General features: G+C 40.0%; 1 protein-coding gene across 1 annotated transcript; it reads left to right on the forward strand.

Annotated features, from left to right (window-relative positions):
- The first annotated feature begins 818 nt into the window (after window positions 1–818).
- On the forward strand, window positions 819–23,160 carry kif4 (kinesin family member 4). The gene is made up of 31 exons (XM_034099786.2): window positions 819–1,065; window positions 2,597–2,739; window positions 2,853–2,967; window positions 3,181–3,371; window positions 3,462–3,551; window positions 3,700–3,866; window positions 4,415–4,509; window positions 4,620–4,739; window positions 5,186–5,361; window positions 5,772–5,833; window positions 5,925–6,057; window positions 7,973–8,031; window positions 8,180–8,285; window positions 8,475–8,567; window positions 10,215–10,397; window positions 14,235–14,338; window positions 14,442–14,586; window positions 15,057–15,167; window positions 15,315–15,398; window positions 15,505–15,606; window positions 16,087–16,242; window positions 17,769–17,866; window positions 18,240–18,369; window positions 18,451–18,621; window positions 18,715–18,831; window positions 18,929–19,006; window positions 19,266–19,379; window positions 20,236–20,397; window positions 20,672–20,785; window positions 21,245–21,355; window positions 22,582–23,160. Exons 2-31 carry the CDS (start codon window positions 2,617–2,619, stop codon window positions 22,810–22,812), a joined length of 3,741 nt encoding a protein of 1,246 aa, XP_033955677.1. The 5' UTR covers window positions 819–1,065; window positions 2,597–2,616; the 3' UTR covers window positions 22,813–23,160.
- Window positions 23,161–23,947: the final 787 nt, after the last annotated feature.

Raw genomic sequence — 23,947 nt, forward strand, 5'->3', positions numbered from 1 at the left:
TTTATTTTATCCTGTAGAGCAGTGGTTCCCAACCTGGGGGGCGCCAAAGATCGCAGGGGGGGTGCCAGGCCTCAGATGATTTGAGGCCAAATATCATATTTAGACTTTTTTTCAATACATATAATTGTAACGCAATACATGATTGTCACTAAAGGCCTTGTCAAAAAATAATTGATTCATTCATTTGAATAAAATTCAAATTAGTAGCTATTAAAGGCATAATAAGACAGAAATGTATAATTGTTTCTTTAATAGAAATGTTTCTTCTGCCCGTAAAGTGTCCAAACCAGGCTTTTCTGGATAAGCGCATTTGTCAGTTGCTCCGATCAGATCGGTCTCCTCCATTTTGTAAATTATTTACGACTTTTGAATCCACATAAACACAACGGCAAAATCCGGCTTACTTTGAGCATGTGTTTTAAACAGTTTAATCCCTTTGTGAATTGTTTCCACTTGCGTCGTCCTTTCATTTCTTCATACAGCGGGAATCCAAATGAATTAATCCTGAGTCCAATAACCATCAAAGTCACTCCAATAGTGCTCCTTAATTACGCTTTCATCCTCCTTTAACAAAATACGTCACATTCATCCAGTTTGTGACAGTAGTTGTAGCATTTTTGAGACTTTTAAACTTTAATTACCGCTGTTGCGTGTGTGTGTGTGTGTGTGTCCCCTAGTGTGTGAAGGGGGGGGGGGGCGCAACTTCCAACAGGAGTCATTTGGGGGGGCCCTTGGGAAAAAAGGTTGGGAACCCCTGCTGTAGAGGTCAGTGTGACGCTGCCGAGCTGCGTTGAGTCTACCCTAAATCTACCAGTAGAAGAAGAAGAAGAAGAAGAAGGAGGAGGAGGAGCCGTGTGTTTGAAAGTGGCGGGCAGTCAAAACTCAAGCCGTAGCAAGTGGGAAGCGATTCGCCATTGCAAAGAAGAAGAAGAAGAAGAAAAATAATAATAATAATAATAATAAGAAGAAGAAGCCGTAGCAAGTAACGTTAAAAAGTATACGTTTTCCAAGCAGTATTTAATGCTGTTATCGTGATAGCTCTCATACAGGAGGAAACGTGAAAAGGTAAGTTAATGTTAAATTCGACGTATTGTTTACAACTAGCTAGCGTTATTCTTCTAGCTAACCAACGGTCACGTTAGTCAAAAACACAATTATGACAACTTGATTATAACCCGTCAACTGGGGTGAAACTTTGTTTTCCATCCAATACAAAGCATTTTAGCGACTGCTAAAGGCGCTAGATAGTTTCGCTGTGAATTCTTAAACGATACATTTGGCAAGTTAACGTTAAAGCCTTCTGCGTATATATCTGTTAAGAAATCGATTGAGACGTAAATGTCCATAATAACTTATGCTTATACAGTTGCACAGTTTGGTTTTTATTTCAGTGAACGAAAGGTTGACAACCATCTTAAATATATGTATATATATATATATATATATATATATATAGAGGGTGGATAATGGACCAACTCCTTGACACCATGACAATAGACATGGGGAATTTACACATGGAGACATGATACACTGGAAGGCAAACTCCTTAATGATTCAATATTCAAAGGCTTTATTGTCATATGCACAGTAGCTACAGTGTAGACATGGAAATGCTAATCCAAGCTCATCTAACAATGCAACTTATTATATATATATATATATATATATATATATATATGACATACAAAAATAAAACACATGTAAAAATAAAGAGTGCAAGAAGAAACAGAGTAGATTACACAGACAACAAGTATGCAAGTGTTAGTGGACAACGTATAAAGCCATTACCTTAATAATTGTGGAGCTAGATACTAACTTTCCTTTTATAATTTGAACACATTGCATTTCGTTATGTTTTTCCTTTCAAGACCAGACACATTTATTTATATATATAACACATTTCAACAACAAGACTATTCAAAGGGCTTTCAATAAAGCATTAAGGCAATATGACATAGTGCAAAATAAACACTAAATACAATTTAAATACATTGAAACGGTCTTTAAAAAGCCAATAGAATACAAATTTAACATTTCATGCAACCATTTTATTTTGTAAAGCAACTAAGTGTCCATTTTTTTTAATATGCAACAAATGATACTTTCAAGAATATTGTGTTGTCTATGCATTTTAAACTAAACCTTTCAACAAGCACTTTGTTTGTTTGCAAAATTGAGTGTGAATCAATATAGTAATGTCATGGTTTAACACAGCAAAATCAATGACTTTTAACTTCAGGTTCTGATGTGTTTTGCTGGCATCATGCAATAAAAAGTCAACGCCAGTTATTTTTATTTAGATGTTATCAGCACTTCATCCCTAAATCCTCCTCCAGTAGTCATGCAATACATTTTATTGCACATGATGTTTCATCATTTCTAAAAATGATGATGAAAATCCCTTTATCTTGATGATGGGAATCAGTCCCTATGTCCAAACATCTGCCTGTGTTGAAACTGTATGTTTCAACACTGGCAGATTTGAGTTGCATCCCTCATTGTTTTTCAAAGTTTCCTGTCCCTTCTTGCTATTTCATGTTGACTTGTCTTATATTACTTGGCTTTATTATGATACCCTGTTGTTGTTTGTTACAAGGAATATTGTCTTGCATCATCATGACAAATGAGGATGATAAAGGGATTCCAGTGCGGGTGGCCTTGAGAAGCCGCCCGTTGGTACCTAAGGAAATCAACGAGGGATGTCAGGGCTGTCTCACGTTTGTGCCTGGAGAACCACAGGTCTGTGCTCAACAACAATTTAGGAAAATACTTATTTCTTTATTGTGCCATTATATCAACATTATATCCGCGTTTACAGCTACATAATTAGCCAAATTCTTGTTTGTTTTCAGGTGATTGTTGGCACAGAGAAGGCGTTCACATATGACTATGTGTTTGATCCCACTGCTGAACAAGAAGAGGTCTTCAACACGTCTGTGTCCCCCTTATTATGTGGGCTTTTCAAAGGTAGCTATATGTTTTCAACATAGTGTTTTCTAGGGGGTAACAGTGCAGGTTGTGCTCCCAGATGTAGCTGTGAAACACATTGGTTGCACACAAGTGAAAATGATTAATATAATTCAATGGCAAAGATGTTAAATAGCTATAATGAAATATATATATATTTCTTTTCTTCTTGTCTTTTCAATAATTTTGCCTCCTCAATGAATTGTCCTGTAGGCTACCATGCCACCGTTCTTGCTTACGGACAGACAGGATCAGGGAAGACCTTCTCGATGGGAGGAACATACACATCAGCTCAGGAAACTGATCCTGTAGTCGGAGTTATACCGAGGGTGATCAAAAGGATCTTTGAGGAAAGGGATAAGAGGGCAGACTGTGAATTCTGCCTGTCAGTTTCTTACCTTGAGGTCGGTGGACATGTTGTGCAGAAAATGTTATTAAATTATACAGTGTTTTCAAAATAAAAGTTACTTAGACCTTTTTATTTTCGATTGCAGATCTATAATGAAGACATATTGGACTTGCTGTGTCCTTCTAAAGACAAACTTAGCCTCAGCATTAGGGAAGACCCTAAGGAGGGAATAAAGGTGAGTGACTGGCATGTTTTTAAAGAATAAACTTTTGCTTTGAAGCTTAGAGTAGATGGACACACAAACCGAATTGTATTCCTTTTTAAATGTAATATAATGTAAAGGGTCAGCTTTTGTATTCATTGAAAATATCCTGTTTTTCCAGATCGTGGGTTTGACCGACAGGAAGGTGTTCTCTGCCCATGAGATGGTGGGCTGTTTGGAGATTGGCAACTCAGTTCGCACCGTGGGTTCCACCGCCATGAACGCCGCTTCCTCACGCTCACATGCCATCTTCACCATCACACTGGAGCAGCGCAGAGGCAAAGACAAGTCAGTTTGCTGCTGTTGTCTCACACACCCACTTAGGCTGATATACATACCCTTTTTCTCCTTAAGATACATTATTCTGAGTTTACACAAAGTGAAGTGTTAACAAGGACATGAACACACATTTGATGGCTATGGTAAACAAAACAAAAAGGCTTTATATTGCATTGCAGAAGCTAAAAAAGACGACTGGATTGGGCTTTGTTTACTAATTTCAAATGCCTTGAAACGGCTCTCTTTGTTTCAGCAGTTAATGTGACATTCAACAGTTTTTAGTTATATATTTTCAGATTTGGATTTCATTTAGTAAAGCTTTAGAAAAATGTGGGTTGTGTTTTTGTGAAGGGGACAACATAATCAGATATCTTTATAGATGTCGTTCAATTTCTATCAAAACAGATTTGACTTGATCGTTGATTGATGTGTTTATGCTGTTGTTTTTCATGACTTGGCCCTGAACTATGTGTGGTTTTGTGTCAAGTCTGCATTCTAAGGCTCACAAAGCGTGAGATCCAATCTTATTTGAACATTTGGGTTTTCTTTTGTTTCAGAGTGGACTCAGTTGTTTCAAAATTGCACCTTGTGGATCTGGCTGGTTCAGAAAGGCAAAAGAAAACCAAAGCAGAGGGAGATCGTTTGAAGGAAGGTAACTGAAAATGTTGCTGACCTGTATATTATTTCTATGCTGTTTTACTGTATTGTTGAAGGTCTGTTAACAGCATTTCTGTTTTGATGCTATTCCATTTTCATCTTTAGGCATCAGCATCAATCGTGGGCTTTTGTCTCTGGGTAATGTCATCAGTGCCTTGGGGGATGAAAGCAAAAAGAGCAGCTTTGTTCCGTACAGGGACTCAAAGCTCACCCGTCTGCTTCAAGGTACACTTTGATTTTAAAGTTCAAAGGTTAGTGGTCCAAACATCTCGGATTGCTTTGAGGAACTTTAGACATGAGCCAATCCAAAGTCAAGTCAACTTGGCTTTAGTTGTTTTGATTAAAAAAATGAATTCTGCTTTATTGATTGCATCGTTAAATGGGGATGTATCATGGTTGGCCATGTTAAACAGGATCTGTGTATGGACACCAAACCAGCTGTGTTTGCACTTTACTATTTAATATTACGTGCCTTTTTTACCTGCTATGCCACTTTTCTTTAACACTGTAAATATCCCTGCAGAAGGACTAATTAAGGATTCATGAATTATGTTAGTATAACAATGGCACTATAACTGGTAAATGTACATTTTAAAACAGGCAAATTCTTTAGTTTTCAAACAATGCAATAATGATTTTACTTGGAATTTGTTTCTGTCTGTCATCATCAGATTCGTTGGGAGGCAATAGCCACACTTTAATGATTGCGTGCATCAGTCCTGCAGACTCCAACATGGAGGAAACAATCAACACTCTGCGATATGCTGACAGAGCGCGCAAGATCAAAAATAAACCTATAGTCAACATTGACCCCAGAGCTGCAGAAATGAACCATCTCAAACAACAGGTACAGAAACAGGAAGTGGAAACAATTATATTCTATGATTTCACAATCAGATCTCAAACTGCCATAAAGGTTAATACAATTATTGGTAATACACCTGTTATATATTGTAGTACAGTGTGACTATTTTTACTTTAACTTGTGTTTTATAAATATTGATGTTCTATTTATTTTTTTGTATCTTCATTGAACATTTTTACTTCAACCTCCAAATACTTTAAAAAAAAGAATTCGTCTTTTTGATGCACATTCTTACTTTAACTTTATAACTTTATATTAATAAATAAAACATTTTAACAATCACGAAACCCAATTTCCCCCAGCAGAAATAGTACTCTGATTGTGCCATGATGCTGCAAGTTAAATGCAGTGTATCTTCATGTAACAATCTCTTGATCCGTTCACCTCTTTAGGTTCAGGAGCTGCAGGTGATGCTTCTGCATGCCCGGGGAGGAGTGGGTCCGGTGCTCTCTGGGTAAGACGTGCTTCTTCCCCAATAACCCCATGTTGCACTTTCAAATACATGCTTTTCCTTAAACAATGGTTACTGTGTCTCCTTGTTTCAGGCCAGAGTCCACGGAGAAGGTGAGCAAGCTGGTGGAAAGGAATCGCTCCCTGCAGGATGACAACAACAAACTGTGCAGGGAGCTGAGCGAGGCAGCTGGACAGACTGCCCTCATGATAGAGAAAATCATCATGGTGAGTCAGAGCGTAACAACATTTACTAAACCTTCCCCCAAAGTCATCAGTGAAAACTGTTACTAGTGTAATAATGTGGTTCCTATGAATATAAAGATCCTATAAATACATTTATGATCAAATCGACACCTATGCTATCACAGAGATAACACATGTCTCCTGACTAGGGATGGGAACGATTAATCGAATATTCGAAGAAAAAAAAATTTTAGGGAGGGATTCCTAAATTGATTACATATTATCAAATTGAATAATTCAATGTGTATATATATATACGACTGTGCCATAGCTAAATGTGTTAGGTGACGTCTTAAGGTGTGTTTTGCTCCGCTCACCGGTCCCTCACAGCGGGCAGAGCTGCAGGTGCTGATCTCTCTCTCTCGTGTCCGGTTATACTTCACTCGCGTTTATTTCCAAATCCATCAGATCTAGCTAGTTCTAGCCAAAGATATGGCTGCTGCCCCTCCCTACACGCAGATCACGCAGACTCAAACCTCATTTTAGGCCCAAATGTGGCGCAAATGAGCTCCGCAGCCGTTGCGAGGTTCCGGCGCTAACAGTTCATGAGCGTGCTCCCCCGCCCCCTGTCAACACTCGCGACACATGAGTGGACAGCCTAAACAACAATAAGCGCTGCTTGGCAACCGTGTGTGGCGGCAAAGTACATGGACATTTTGACTGGAGAGATTTAGTTGTGTAGGACTCCAAGAAGAGTCCTACACAACAGACATGGCGTCAAAAAGGAGTAGGCCTAATGTGTGGAAATATTTCGACCAGGTTAGTGAGTGCGGTGTAGTGGTCAAACTCTGCCAAATTAAACGTACACATGCTATACCTTGCTATACCCGCAACCTCCGTTCCAGCTGAGAGGGTCTTCTCTACAGCTGGGCTGATTGTGAATCGCCTCCACACATGAAAGCTGTAGGCCTATAGCTGTCAAACTGTGATCACCAGTTCAATACATTTGACAAATTCGACTTGGTTTCTACACTTATTTGAACATGTATGTATTTATTTCCAAAAAGTATTGAAAAAAAATTGGGCAAAAAAATTGTTTAAAAAAAAAATGTTACCCAATTCTTTTTTTTTATAGGATATGTACATTTCGGTTAACCGGTTAACCGTTTTTTGGGGGGTTGAATATTCGAATATACATTTGCTTTCAAATTCCCATCCCTACTCCTGACCCACAGCAGTGCTAACCTTACTGTCTGTGAAAATGTGGTTAAGCTAGCAAGAGGCACGATCAATGACTGTATGGATGATACACTGTTCATAAAGATTTTTTATATAGTTTATTTTTAGAACAATCGTGCTTTTTGAAATGATTGCTGCATCTCCTCAAAGTTGTTACTAGGACTGAGCAATTATCTGAGTTGTATCGAGATCGCATTATGGACTAGATTCATATCAAATGAATCAAAGAAGTGTGTTGGTGCTGCAGAGAACTGCCAGCCTACAGATCATATTCTACAGACTTAAGAAATAAAAGCTTTGTATGGTACAGGTTCTCGCAAAATAATAACACCACTCTCATTATGATATATTTTATAATATAAATTAGAATATACAAAGCACTATCAGCCAAATTGATTGTCATGGGTTATTTCATACCGATTGACCCTAATTCCTACCCTTAGTACCTAGCCTATTGCCTAGTGACAGCTTTACTCAGAGCAGCTGTCAATCATGACGTTGTGTGACCTATACTGTAACCAGCCCTCGAGATGTTATGCCTTCCCTTTGGAGGAGCTGTCATGGCGTCCATCTTTATTTACAGTCTGTTTTTTTTCACCTATCGGTAGAAAAAAGCCAGGACAATTTAAACACATTTCAATTCGTCTTCCTCTGACATTTGACTGCTTTGCATTGTCATCCATCAGGTTAATTACATTTCATTTGCTTTCTTTTACAGACGGAACAGGAAAATGACAAACTGCAAAGCAGAATGGAGCAACTGGGGCAACATGCAGCGTGAGTTCACAAAGACATAAAGCTAGGGGAGCTTCAGCATGGGTCTAACATGGCCTGAGTCAGTTTTGATGATTTTAGCTAATTGATTTGTTGACCACTGCCACAATGATAACTTTTGGACCACACTCTTTATTTCCCTGTATTTCAGATGTACGGTGGATCTTCAGAAAGTTCTGGAGACATTGGAGGACCAGGAGTTGAAGGAGAACGTTGAAGTAATGAGAAACCTGCAGGACATTATCTTGGAGCTCAAGGTACACAAGTCCTTTTACATGATAATCCACCAAAATACAGCGGCATTTGGCAATGCTGAAGACCTTTTTGGCTAAATAGACTTATTTACATGTTATTAATGGTTATTAGAACTTATATTGTAATTAACATACATTTTAAATCCTGCATTGTTGATGATGTTTACACTATGTTGTTGTGTTTCTCCTTAGAGTGAGAGTGAAGGCATCACTGCCTCCATCGATGCTATGGCTGTAGGAGACGGAGCTGAGGTGTCTGGGAATGGCAGTAGCAATGACGATCCAGTACGTTTGACACTTTTGTCCTCTTAGTGTTTACACAACATGATGCTTCCTATCATATGCACACGTTTCTTCACTTACTTATGTCTAGAACACAAATATCTGTTTAAATCCCACATGTTTGCATATTATTACAATAAGTAATATTTTACTGTACAGTATTTAATTTTTCATTCTGTTATCTGATTCTATATTAAATATGTATAATTAACTTATTTCCGCATTAACTTGCACATTGTGTGGCATGCACCATTCTCTCTAAATTTACATTTTTTCTATTTCCTTTTGCAATTTCTTTAATTTCTTTGGTATTTTCATGCATGGAAATTAGTCGCTTTTCGCGCCTCCCGATTTGTTAACGCTGATTTGGGTGACTTGTGTAAGAACCGAAGAGTTTAAGAAATCTAGACCACAAAATAATTAAAAAAGAGAGTGCCTGTTTTTCCTTGAACGCAACACGAGCGTAACGTGTCATCACGTGGTGTAGTGCTGACGGAGAGCACCAGAATGCAGCTCCAGCACTTCAAATATTGCAGTACCCATAAGGAGCCGTACACATGCAGCAGTGTTTGCATGGCTGTGTCTTTAGTTGTAAACACAGTGGCGATCTGTTGTTATTAGCATCTGGTTAGCTAGCTATGCTAACGAATTTAAAGAGCTTTTCTACAACCAGGTGGAAGAGAGCTCTCTCCTGAGAGGCTCAAATAACCTCAGCTCAGTGAGGTTAAGGCACACCTTGATATGATCATTATAGTTATTAATGAGACTAAATGAAAAACAGGTATAAAATACTATATGACAGTAACAAAAAGTTGTTTAAAATAACAAGAATAGAGTTTAAAAGGAGAGTGATTTGTAAAATATCCAAAAATAAAATCTGCTTACAGGTCTGTTTCAGATGGATGTTGAGAGATGTATCCATAGATCTCTTAATTTTGCTCTCTAAGTGCACCAGATTGATGCTTTTAATTTCAATATTTCAATTTTTTTTTTTAAAGATATCTGGATTAAGAGGTTGCTTTTTCTTTGCACAGAATGAAAGAAAGGCCAAATGAATGGGCTGTGATTTTAGTTTTTTTAAGCAGAGGTTGAGTTCAATCATTTGTACGACCCTCTGAGGATGTTGTAAAAATGTAAAGGAAAAAGGTTCCCCACCCCTGCTGTAAATAATAATAAAAACCCTTGATTTATAACTTAACATCTCTGTCTCCTATTGATCTGAGTATATTCTAAAGAACAGCCAGTTAATTGAAGCATTATAGCACAGGCCTTTGTCAGATGGTATATTATGCTGTTTTTTTCCTGCTTCGAATAGATCTCTCTTTTTTCACCATACCTGTGTTTGCATCCCTGGATGTTATTGGTTGCTTTGTGGCATAAGCCTCGGATTTAAGGGTCAAATGATGCTGTAGCAATTAAGTCTTTGAATCTTTACTTTATCTTACTGACAAAACTCGGTACACTGTGCTTTCGTTACCACTGAATCTGCACATTTTATAGGTTTACAAATATATGTGATGATAATAAAATTCAGTCATTTTATAGAATGTTCTAAAGTGAGATTTATTTTCTCATGTACATATTTATTGATCATAGAATCCGCCCTACTGAACCGTATGCAAATTAAGATGTTTCCTACCTCTCACACAGGATGGCACTGGCATTGATGGAAAGCACTCCCCAGAAGGCTTTACAACCCATCATGCTCTGCGGCAGGCCCAGCTTTCCAAGGAACTGATAGAGCTGAACAAAGTGTTGAGCTTGAAGGAAGCGTTTGTGCGGAACATGTGCCAGAATGACACCCAGCTCGAGCCGATGCAGTTAGAGCACCAGGTAAGAGGATTTTCTATCAATATATAGACCCTCCCAACAATATTGGATCTGAGTTATTTTCATTTGGTTAATCAGAAATATTTAACTTGACTTTATGACTTAATTAAACATAATGGATTCATTCATAGTTGCTTTTTTAAGTAACTGACGTTGATTATGCGCCACGTGAGTTATTAAAAGCGGAACTGTCAGTACATTTGGATACCTGTAATTAGGGTTCGACCGATATGGCTTTTTCAAGGCCGATACCGATTATTAGCAATCAAGGAGACCGATAACCGATATTTGGAACCGATATACATTTGCAGTAAAATCAGAAAATCTTGGTGTCAAAATGTAAAATAACACAAACTCCAACACAACTTCTTTGAAATGCATTTAAGCATATATCATGTTTAATGAACTTTTAAACATCTTACAACTGGTTTCCTCTATGTGCCCTTTTCTTTAGTGCAGCCATCTGCAATGAGTTAGAGAGAGAGAGACAAGAAGTGGGGCAGCAGGCTGACATGCTTAACTAACAATAATGCTTAATTTATTATATCTGTCTATCTAGCACAGGGGTCTCCAACACGTCGATCGCGAGCTACCGGTAGCTCGCGGGCAGCTTTTCAGTAGCTCGCCGCTCGATTATCGATTATAGCGTAGTAAGGTTGCTTCTTGATTTTTCGGCCGCGGCCGGACAATAAAGTTTTTTTATTTTAGAATTGTTTCTGTCACACGAATATACAATTGGTCCGTGACGCAGAGATCAATGAGCAGATGTGACAGCGGCACAGCGACACCACACACGGAGCAGTCTGCTTTCTCCAGCAGCACCAGTCAGAACCAACGGCAGAATGACCCGCTCTGAATCAGGTTGCGTCGCTGCGGCTCAGAGACACAGAGGGAGGGATTTGTGTTTTTGAAAAACACTCGTTATCGTCATGTCAGGTTTTTGGTGGATTTAATCAAGTCTTGGAATGCAGAGTATGAATGTCCTCTTGCTATTTTCAGTTAAATACGCGTGTAAAGTGTGTGAAGGCAGGAGGAAAGCTTCCGCGATCACCGTCTCCTCTCTGTTCCTCCAAGCCCCGCCCCCTCCTGAAAATAACTACTAATAAGAGTGACAGGCTGACAGTGACCTGATAGAAACTTTATTATTCACTTAATCACTGATTGAGATGATGAAGATAACTTAATCTCATACATTCATGGGATTAATGTAACGGTAAAACAGAGAATGTAAGTGTGCACCCACATGCACTATTTTTGTTTTTATAATGCTGTTGTAAATACTCCTGTTGTCTGCTTTGTTCAGACTCAGGTCATGTGTGTGATGCCACATTCAAGACATTCAGTGTCCTTTCTTTAACAGAAGACCGTTGCTTGAAGCTGCAGCTAGACTGCAGAAGTATTTGTTTTTGAGGATGGAAAAATGTCACACACAGATATAGGGAGGCTAGACCTATACAATTGATTTATTATGGCTTATAATTTCATGTCAACACGAAGAAGAAGAAAAGATGGCTGCACTGTTCAGTGTCGATCCTGTGGAGATGGAGATGGAGGTTATACATCTCCAAAATCATGTTCAGCTTAAGCCTCAGCAAAACTCACAACATTTCTGAAGCCTTGTACGCCCAGACAACTATAAGAACATCACCAAGCAGCACTGGAAATGTCTGCTTTATTTGGCTCTACTTTGTGAAGCAGCCTTTTTCTGGCATGAATGATATCTAAATACAGAACAAGACCGACTGATGAACATGTAAATGACTCCATTAGAGTGGACCTAAGTGGGTCCAGCATACACCTGTATGGTGGACTCCATGCAGCGCCAGTCATCTCACTAACTGTAAAAGAGTGAATGCACTTATTTTACACACGTGCCATAAGATGCTTGCAAGGTGGTGATTAAGGCGATGTATTTACTATGTGGGCCATAAGAAGAAGTGAACACATTGTAATTTGCTCTTGGACATTTATGTGAATGTTCAGTGAAGTACTTACTATGTTGTCCATATTAATACGTGAGAAATTGTCGTTTTCTTGGACCTTGATGTGAAGTTAAGATTTTAGATAAGCTTTAGGTATTGATTTCACAAAAAAGTAGCTTAATTCAACTGATGAGTGCTATGTGAATACATGTAAGCGATGCGATGCAAGTAGCTCTTGGCCACTTTCATTTTTTCAAAGTAGCTCTCAGGTGGAGAAAGGTTGGAGACCCCTGATCTAGCATAACATCCCAATAAGCTGCTAGCAACTGTAAAACACTAGTGCTAGCTAATGTTTGGCAAACTATTAAAAGTGAGGCTATTGCAGTAGACCTAACATTAGTCTAGTAGCCTCACTTCTAATATGTTGCTAAACATTTGCTAGATACATGTTGGCTAGCTAATGAGCTTCACATATCAACCTGAAAAACTGCGAGGCTCCACTCGCAGCCCCCCCCCCCCCCCCCCTCCGCACCACAGACTCCGCTGTGAGACGCTGCACGCACCCCCAACTGACTGACCTCCTGTGTAACTGGGAAACTGATAGGATTGGATCATAAGATTGTGGTGTTTTTGCAACTTCAGCATAGGGGATAGGGATGTTTATTGAACTTCGGTTTAACACATGTATGGCTCTGCCGCTCAGCGCTGCTGCTTGCCTCTGTCTGTGTCTGCGTTCTTCGCACCTGTCTGTAATCTGAGAAGGTCCCGCCTCTCTGGCTGGCTCCTGCCCGGAAAATCTTCAGTGTTGATTGACACTTCAGGAATAGCCTATCAGATAGCGCTGTGGGCGGGACAGAGAGTGGTGACTGTAGCCAGAGAAACGGCCGCACCAGAGCCAAAGTTTTATCGGCAATTTGATAATAAAAAAAAGGCCGATACCGATAATCGGTCAAATGCGGTATAATGGCCCCGATCGGCCAGGCCGATTATCGGTCGACGCCTACCTGTAATGTACCTACTTTGAACTCGGGGTGTGGTGCAGTGGATAGTGCATTGGTGTTGGGATCAGGGGGTCATTGGTTCAAACCCCACTGCAGTCAGCATGTTGTTGTGTCCCTCAGACACTTCACCCCAAATTGCTCCTGTGGGGATTGTCCACAGTATTGAGTATGTAAGTCGCTTTGGATAAAAGCGTCTAACAAGTGACATGTCATGTAATGTAACTCACATTTGCCCATATACATCATTAGGGAATAATTTGCATAGGTATTCAACCTTTGACCCAGTTCATCATTTTCTCCTTTCACTCTCTTTCCCATGGCATAGGTCTACGGCCTTGGGTATTGCTGCTATCTCTCTTAAGGAGGAGCAGCTTGGGCGCATTGTTGTTGCCAGCTTATGACCAAGCACAAGCCGCCATGAGGTAGAATATTGTTCAGGAACATCTAGAGGCCCTTCTTTTATCTGGAACATAGGTTCCCTGGCGCACATTCTTTTCTATGGACGACAGCTCTAGTTAAATTCAGGGTCCATATTTGTTTAGTCTCGCTGATGAGGAATCTTGATTATTACACTCCGAACTAGTTAAAGGTCCCATGTCATGCTTTTCCGGTTAGTACCCGTCCCCTTGTGTGTTATGAAGGTTGTTCTGCATGTAAACGGTCTGCAGAGTCACAGACCCTCAAAGTACACCCTGTAGCGAGTACAGCTCTAACACAGAAAAGACCTGTCTGCTGCCCCAGAACGCCTCGTTGGAGATTTCTCTTTTTCCATTGTTTTCTTCTTATCATATCTGTATATGTGTTAACTCAGCTTCTCAGTGTTTATCCTAAATGTATTGTTTTTATTTGTATTTATACTTGTACTTGTGTGATTCCTCATCAAACGAGAATAAAATCTTTCTCTTTGCTTCCTACAGAAAAACTTTCATAGTCTGCAGACTTCGGTGGATTCTCTGCAGAAGGAGAAAGAGGGTCTCCTTCTTGCACTGCAGTCTGCAAAGAAAGACACCAGCCAGGCTAAGTATGAACACTTCAATATCTTGGTTGTGCCTGTAACTTCTTTATTCGGAAGTAACCTCATAAGCCTTCACTTTTAACTTCCTGTCTGCTTCACCTTCTTCCAGGCTCAGCGAGCAGCGCCGGAAGAGACTGCAGGAGCTCGAGAACCAGCTGGTGGACATGAAGAAAAAACTTCTGGATCAGTCCAAAATGCTCAAACTCAAGGAGACCTCCGTGAAGAAAGTTGGCAATCTCATGCATGAGATACAGGTAATAAAGAATGTCTTTTTATATCATCTAGTTCCTTTAAAAGAAAAATAAATGAGAACATTATGTTGAGCATTAACATGCACTTATACTGCTTTTATCGGATGTCTTTGTTACTGTACTGAACAAATTGCCTTTTTTAATAATACCATCAAAGAACTAAATAGATCCTTCTTGGGTCACACCGCCATCTCAATAATATTATGAATAAAATGTACTATTTATCTATTCATTAATAATATTAAAATGAAGTTGATACTCTATTTTATAAGATATTAACTAAATAGTAGTGATAGTGTCCCATTCACTTAAGTGCATCGAACATGGTCTCTTTCCTTGTAAACCACCAATCCATATTTTCTTTTGACCTTTATCACACGGCATGCGCATTGGCAAAGAGCACTGCTGTTATTTACTACAACTTTGAATACATGTGAGCCAGATCCTAACACGGTAACGCTGTGTTCTCGCAGGCGATGAAGAACCAGCGTACGCAGCTGATGAGGCAGATGAGGGAGGACTCTGAGAAGTTCAGACAATGGAAGAGCATGAAGGATAAGGAGGTGCTGCAGCTAAAGGAGAAGGTGTGTGGAAACCAAGTTCTTCACTGCAGGACATGTTCTCGCCACATCCTTTTATTCATACCTTTTTGCCGCTCAACTTGTTTTCCCTTTGACGCATTTATTAATGTCACCTGGCTCACAGTTGATTTGATTGAATCTGTTCAACAGGATCGGAAACGGCAGTACGAGTTGCTTAAACTTGAGAGGGACTTTCAGAAACAGGCCAGTGTTCTGCGTCGTAAAACTGAGGAGGTGAGGCATACCTTGAAGATCTTCAAGTAGTGTGCTGGATTGAATGTGTTCAACATCTATGAAGTCGCTGCTACTCTTCTTATATGAACACGTGTTCCTCCTGCAGGCTGCAGCAGCAAACAAGCGGCTGAAAGATGCCCTGCTGAAGAGAAGTGAGGTAGCAGACAAACGCCACAGGGGAATAGAGGGAGCTGCTGCACGAGTTAAGGTAATAACATTCGCTTGAATTCCTCTCTGTAGTCACCAAGGCCTGCGTTTGGTCAACCACTGAGTGAGCGATATATCTCTGCATCGTTTTGTTTCCTTACTCTTTCCTCCATTGATTATTGTGAACCAGAATTGTCTTGCTAAGCTAACTACCAATGCTTACTGTATGCAACGATGGGGCTAGTTGGAATTCTATCAAATGAGTTTAATTCTTATTGTTTTATCATTTGAACTCCCAAGAATATACAGAGAATTAGGTCTTCACATTGTCCGGTGTTTCCCGGACACAACGGAAGGTTATCAGCAGTGAAAATGTGTTTGTGTTGTTATCAATTTTATATTTGTAAAATTATCCTCCCTGAAATTCCACATTGATTGAGTAAGCTGCAAATATGTTAAAGCTGTTCTGCGTCGTTATATTAAGTCAGATGTTTTGGACTAAAGTCTTTGTTGTGTATTTGTAAATATTGTCCGTGATCAGAATTGGCTTCTCAATGAAGTGGAGGTGATGGTCAGCACAGAGGAGGCCCGGCGCCACCTCAACGACCTGCTGGACGACAGGAAGGTGTTGGCCCAGGAGATCAACCACCTGAAACAGCAGATGGAGGCAGGGGACCGGCCTGCTGCCAAAATCAGGGTGAGCTTTATTTCTCTACCAGAAAGCTGGTACGTTACTCGCATGAGTTAGACCTTGTGTTTACTGTACTTGCTTCACTCAAGCTAATCATGCTAGTGAGGAGGCGGGGCTTATCTCCATGTAGATGCCAACAACAACATTAACACATTTTGCCATGATTTGTTTGTAATACACATTACATTACATTTAGCTGACGCTTTTATCCAAAGTGACATACAATAAGTGCATTCGACCAAGAAGATATAAACTTGGAGAAAACAGAATCATAAGGCGCGTTCACACCGCAGTACTTTTCCCACAAGGTTCATGAGAACTTAGTTCATGAGAACTCTTTAGTTCGCATGAACTAAGTACAGATCGCGTTCACACCGGAATAAGTCCCTGGGGGAGGATTAGGCAAATGAAGCCGCCGATGCCACTTCTTCTTCTTCTGCTTTGGGTTTACTGGCAGGCCGCAAACCACTTCACGGCGTATACTGCCGCCCAAAGTCCCCGGAGTTGGGGACTGGCTTCAGTAGAAGCTGCTGGGAGTCCCAGCAGCTTCGACTGAAGCCTTCCGAGTAAATTGCCAGAACGCCGACACCTCCTCATCTCCACCGCTCCCATGTTTTATTTTGTGTTGCCATAAGTTAGTCTCTCCGTGTTTCTGCGCTGGACTAATGCTAATAATGCTAATGCGAGGATAATAAAATGGCGGCTTCACAAAACTTTTTTGGAGTTTTACGGGGCGTGGTTTGCAATCCGTCCAGCCAATCAGACACAGGAACCTTTTTCTCCCACGAAAGTCCCTGCTCTCTAGCGGGGACGGAAAAGGGGGTGAAAAGGTTCTCATTAACTAATTTTAGTTCCGGTGTGAACGCGACATTTCGGAACTAAAGTGGGAAAAGTACTGCGGTGTGAACGTGGCTATATAAGGGTTTTCTATATAAGTACATCAGGTTTCATAGAGCCAAAACATTTCAAGTGCTACTCAACTGGCTTTAGATAATACAAATACACAAATCAAAATCATACTACATACTGTTACCGGTTAGTAAAAACCATGAATTAAGTGTTCTTAAAAGACTGCAGACCAAAAACAGGTTTCTGATTGGAGATCGAATCGATCTGGCGAGACTAAGCTACCGTTATATCTAGGGATGCTCCGATCGATCGGCCGCCGAGTTGATCGAGTGTTGGAGACCCCTACAATAGACAGTCCATAGTTTGTAGTTTTTATATAAACACTTATTTTTGTCCAGTTTCCGAACATATATATGGAACTCTGTGTGCTGTCGCCCCGAGCCAACGGCTGGTGTTTTTTGGTTTTCTGATTCTAAAACGCCATTGACAACAGGCTGAGATTCTCACGGCTGATTGGTTTTTGCGAGACATCGTCACGCCAGTGTTTCATTTAACAGGCTGCAAACTCATTAAAAGAATCCACAAAACTGAGTAATCTACTTAACTGAATCCATTGCATATCAAAGTAAACTGTAAATGTTACAAAGAATCAATGTCTTGTGTTGCGATGTCCTTCCATGCAGCGCCGGACCCTGATCATCTCTGAGCTGGAGACCCATGGGGCGCTGGAGACGCCTCTGACCAAACAGGTGGAGAACCTGGAGACAGAGATAGCCCTCAGGTGAGTCTGACAACCTGCACTCACTGCATGTCACATATTCCAAACATGTTAAGACCAGCATTCATCCTACTCCGCCTTTCAATAGCTTGTATAACCTGCCTATCAATTGTCTTTTACACAACATTAAATGATGCACAATAAAAAGTTGTGTGCTTTTATTTCCTGTCAGTCCTGTACAGATTTTGTGACTTTTTCAAACTACACTAGATTTTTCGACGACCTGTCAGTCACTTTTTTTATTGGTCATTTTTTTATGCTATGCTAAAAGATTTATTTTCAAAATACGTTAGCACAGCATCATTCTTAAAAAAAACAAAAAAACTTATGAGTGGGTTAGTTTATGTTGTTGACTAAGAATTTCCTCTCTTCGCAGGAATGCCCAGATAGCCGACCTTCAGCGGAAAGTCCTCGTCGCCGACAGCGAGGGGCGCATGAAGCAGCGCTTCGACAGCATCACAAGCATAGTGGATGCCAAGTGTGCCCTTAAGCTCCTCGTGTCTGAGGTGAGCAAGTACTCAAAGATGATTTCAAATCACAACATCGTAATATATATTATTCATATGTTGAGTTTGTGTTTCATTCAGCTGGTTTCTGCGAAAACCGTCAGTGGCAAGCTGGAGAGCGAGCTAAAACAGGAGGCGGGGAATGCTCAGGACCTGAGGAAGACCATGGCTGACGAGAGGAGCGTCATGTCCACCATGGACATGGAGCACCAGGTGCAGATGGTGGAGCTCGAGCAGAGGCATCAAGAGAAGGTGCTTTACTCCTTTTCCAACGTTCATATATCTTAGAGACACGCGTACTTGGACATATCTGTTCTATACATCTGTTTCTCTTCCCTTGCACAGGTCCTGTACCTCCTTAACCAAATACAGAACAGAACCATATGTGAAGAGTCGGCCGAAACAAAGGAGGAAGAGGAGAGCGCCAAGGAGAAGGAGCTGTTCCAGCGCCTCCAAATTCAGGTTTGTCCACTAAAAGCAGAGTGTTTGATCGTACTTCAACTCACCTTTCTTTTAGGAGAAAAAGTTCATCATATTGTTATTCGTAACACCATTTTAGGAAGAAGAGCTTGAAAAGCTACGAGGATTAAGAGAGCAGCACCAGGCGCTGTTGGAGGAGAATGAGCAGTGTAAACAGGTAACCGTATTATTTATGTTAACATTATCGTCTTCCATCTGTTTCCATTCCTTTATTATTTTAATGTGAAGTTAAAATATAAATGTAATACAAGGTACGATTGGATACTACACTAATGAGATTGTTGACTTAAAATCAACGGGGGGGAAATACTTTTTTCTGTTTTATGTAAAAGTGTTTTTCCCCATTAAGGCTTAATTATGACGACTTGTTCAAATGTAACCTTACTGTTCTATTTCTGAACTTTATTTTTCTGCAGAAAATCTCTTTGCTCAACCTGACCAGTCATAAGAACGTCCTCATGCCTACGGCCACCAACGGTGCCAACAATGCCAACAATGCAGACGACTCGTTTGAGTACGTTCCTCCAAAGGTAAGTCGTGGCAGAGAGTCTTCCATCCTTTGGTTTTGAATGTCAATTTAGGGATGGGTATCGTTAAGGTTTTAACGGTACTACTACTTTTATCCATCCGGTCCTTTAACGGTACTCTTATCGGTTCTATTGGAGATAAGGTAAACTAACTAAACAAATTGTGAACAAAACTAACATTGCTTTTTATTTAAATTTAAATAAATAATATTTCACATCAAAAGAAACAACAATGTTTTAACAAATGGTATTAAATAATGTGATGACAGAAGCTGAAACTTTAACAAAATAAATAACTCTGTTACCTCTAATCATGAACCCATGGAAACTCGTGGACGGGGCTACAGAGCTGCTAGAAAGACAGTGGAACCCGGTGCATTCCTCCGTCTGGATGTGGAGCACTTTTGATAAATGTTTAGACAAACTGCTCGTGTTACCGCCCTTACATGCTAAACCCTTATTGCACTTTTGGTATCGAGCATTGTCCGCATCGAGACATTTTGCAGTCTTTTTGCGTATTAGAAACGGAGTTGACACTAAAACTGCAATATAATGTTTGTGTAGCAATAATACACATGTCATATATTTTAGATGTCTCCAGGACCGATAACGTCGGAGCTTAACGGTACCAGGGTCTCGGTACCCATCCCTAGGCTAATGTAGGTTATTTCCCCCAAAGTCTGAACATGTTTGAGCCTGGACCAATGTTTCAAACGAAATACAATCTTATATCAAGAGTCAATGATTCTTTAAACAATATCTTGATATAAAATGAGATGTAGATATAAATGATCTTAAAGAGAACTTCATTTGAAGGTCCAAGTGTGTTGATTTGCTCTTTGCGTTCCCCCTCCGCCAGCCCAAAGGGAAGCGCTTTACCACCACAGCCAAGGTGCAGCAGGACATCGACATCGACATGGACGAGCTGACGTCCGACGATGAGGATGAGCGGAATGAGGATGACTGGCTCCCTGTGAAAGCTGGGAGCCGCAGAGCCTCAAAAAAAACAAAAGCTACGGGGGTAAGACTATTTGGTTAATCTTCAAAATGGTTATTTGTTTCTAGACGCCGACTCTCGACACGGCGTAAAGATCATGCAGGGCGAGAACAAACCATAACCACGATATCAAATGCAAGCTCACAGCAGACAGTGAGGAATGGCCCACCTTTGGTTCCGTTGAGAGGTTCATTAAACACATCGTCCTGTTACATCTCTCTATAAAGGAAGGCTAGAAATGAACCTGCAAACTGTATGTGTGTGACTTGTGATGGAGATGCCGTTTCTCTCTCTTTAGTGTGCGTGTAAAGGTCGCTGCAGCAACCGCTTATGCAGGTGCCGTAAAGGGAAGATGAGCTGCGGGGAGAACTGTCAGTGTGGCCGTGAGAAGTGTCGGAATATGGATCCCGAGGTAAATGATCTATTGATAAGATTTTCAAAAACAGATTACGGAAGAGGGGAAACGATCCGTATATATTTGTTAAATGTACTATTTGTATATAGGACTGTTTATAATCAATCTGTGTTCTGTGTTTAGTAAAACCAACTGATTCACAAGTTCAGGGTCATCGATGGAAAATAGAACTTCCAAACATATCCCCTTCACGATTTTTTATTTAGTAAAAAAAATCTAAATAACAATTACTGGATTATTATACTGGTATTTATTACATCACCAATTTAGAATAATAATATTATATTTGAGTCAATTCAAAGAAATACTTGAATAAACCGTAATAACCTGAGTTTAAACGATGTCATTTGCCACAAACATGTTTCTTCTGTTCACTCACATTTTGTCTTTCATTGTAAATAAAATGCTTTGTTTTCATGAAACCATAATTATTCTAAAATGGAATTATCATTTTAGAATGGAAGTCAGGCAGACAGTGTTCCCAAAGACTCTCTTCAGGACCCCACTTCCGTCAGCCCGGACAACAGCACATTCTTCAAGCCGCCATCTTGTACACCCACTAAGAAGGTACAGCTGGTCAAATAGGAAGACTCGGCAATACACGGAATGATGTGCCTTTAAGTATAACAGTGTACTCGAGGGTCTCTGATGTTTGCTGTTATACAAATGTATTGCGTGTTTTGTACCATCGTTGACCACCGACTCCTCGCTCCTCTAAACCGGCCACTACTGAAACAGCTGCTTCAGTAGCATGCGGCGTTTCAGGCACAACAGAAACGCTGGTCTCTCTTTTAGCCTTTTTAATGGCAGGGCGTCTTGTTTACATGTTTAACAATGAAAGGGCATTAAGAAGAGAAAGAGTCGTCCGTGATCGAACAAACCCACTGGACATCTATCCAGACAGTGAACTGATAGAGAGGTTTCGTTTCGGCAGACAAGCCCTTTTTGATTTAATCGAGGAGATCTCCCCTCAACTCCAGCACGGATCAGATCGAAACGCTGCGCTCTCCCCAACCTTGCAGGTGCTGATTGCGCTCAGATTCTACGCCAACGGGGCCTTTCAGAAATACTGTGGGAGACATGATTAATGTTCATCGCACAACTGCATGTCGGGCTATAAGACAAGTTTCATTGGCCCTCCAGCACCGATTTCTTTCTCCGTCAGTTCCTGCTGTAGCTCTGACAAATCCCTCTTTCTCTTTCGGGGTGTGGCCATTTGGGATTCCCCTTGAGTCATCGCTGACGCTGTGGGTGTGGGAATTCCCTCTTCTCTGCGGTCCTCTGAGTCTGTAAAATGGTAAAATGGCGTTGCTTGGCAACAATTACTGTTTTGCGTGTATTCACGTGGACGCGCATCTTAAGACCAGGCGCAGCTACGCCCGAGACTAGTCAGGCTTGGTGCACTCGGTGTAAATTCGAATCACTACGTCGGACGTAGCTAAGCCCGACGTTAGAGTTAAGCCCTACTTTTTTACGCCCATCTGGTGCACTCCACTCCTGATGCCTACATCGTCAACCCAATGCTGCCATTATTTTCAGTTGTAATCACAATGGGAATTTTCACTATCCTCTTTAATGCACTCTTATATTATCTTAAATGTTAATCTATTTAATATGTTATGCTAATTTTATGTCTATTTTGTTGTCTTTCATTTGAAACTAATGTGATATACATTTTCTGTGACTATTTTGTCAATGTCAATTATCTGCTGTGAAGCACTTGGAAGGTGCTATACAAATCAAGTGTATCATTATTATGTATTATCTTATTAACTATTATTATCACTTTAAAGGTGCTAAAAGAACTCGGTGACATGGGACACACCACTGCAGACCTGAAGCTGGCACGGAAGTCTCTCCTGCCAGAGGAAGAGGAGGAGGAGGAGGAGGAGGAGGAGGTGGAGGAGGAGGAGGACACGGAGGACAGAACAACAGCCAGCTTCCTCAAGAAGAAGAAACGACTCCTGACCAGCTGTCAGAACAGCTTCTTCTCTGGATGCACTCCCATCAGAGAGGAGTCTTAGTCAGGGCAGTTTAACATGAAAGTAGCTGTTGATTCTTAGTCACTTTTTTTCTGTCGAGTAACAAAAGGACTGTGAATAGATTTGCATCTTTTACTGGAATGTACAATGAGATGATCGAGTAGCCTGTACATAATATTTTTAGTTTAATGTGATGGATGATATTAACTTTATAGTAAGACTTAGTTTACTTCGCTAAGTGGTAGGACACCAATCTACAGTCAAGCTGTTTTACTATTCCACACATTTTAACACAGCATAGAACAGCCTTTTAATGTTTTCACTCTGACCAGAGCTGAATAAAGTCTTACTTTCCAATTCTGTTTTTAAAGAATAAACAGTTTAATTGTTCTCTGAATGTGTACCAGTGTTTAATATTTCCTCATCAAATAATGTATTTATATTTGTTTGTCCCCCACATTGTTTGGTTTTACATTGCTATTTCTTACTGCAAATGTTTATTGGAAATCTTTATGACATTAAATAAACCCAAATCTTTAATGGAAACACTGCATTTATATTATTATGATCTCGATTTGCGCTATGGTAAGGTTAGGTTCCGATACTTTGAGAGAAGAACTTTCTTTTAAAAGTGTTGCCCAACATTGATTGGTTCAATTTTATTTCAAATGTTTAATTATTTGCTTCCGTTTGGTTTTATAATTAGTGTAATGAAACATTTGGGATTTATAAACAGGATATTCATTCTAAAGCATGAGGATAAAAAGGTTGATTATTAAAAAATGACTAACAAGACCAGAGGTGGGAGAAGTACTCAGATCTAGTACCAGAGTGTGAATACTCCGTTACAAGTAAAAGTCCTGCAATCAAGTGTATGAAAATATTGGCATCAAATTATATTTAAAGTACCAAAAGAAAAAATGCTCATTATGCCGATTGGTCCAATACAGAATAATATATATTATATGTTTTGATAATAATTATTGATCATTAAAGTGTTATCAAAGCTGGTAAAGGTGCAGCTAGTTGTAATGAGTCTGTATAACTGCAGGGTAGGTTGTGAATTTACTCCAGGTGGAACTAAAGTCTGATTTAAGTGTTAATTATATTGTTTTTTATTCATCCACATCTGCAAATTAACTAAAGGTAATTCGTAAATGTAATAAAAGTAAACAAT

The sequence above is a fragment of the Pseudochaenichthys georgianus genome, chromosome 14, assembly GCF_902827115.2.
Source record: "Pseudochaenichthys georgianus chromosome 14, fPseGeo1.2, whole genome shotgun sequence".
Taxonomy (NCBI): Eukaryota; Metazoa; Chordata; class Actinopteri; order Perciformes; family Channichthyidae; genus Pseudochaenichthys; species Pseudochaenichthys georgianus.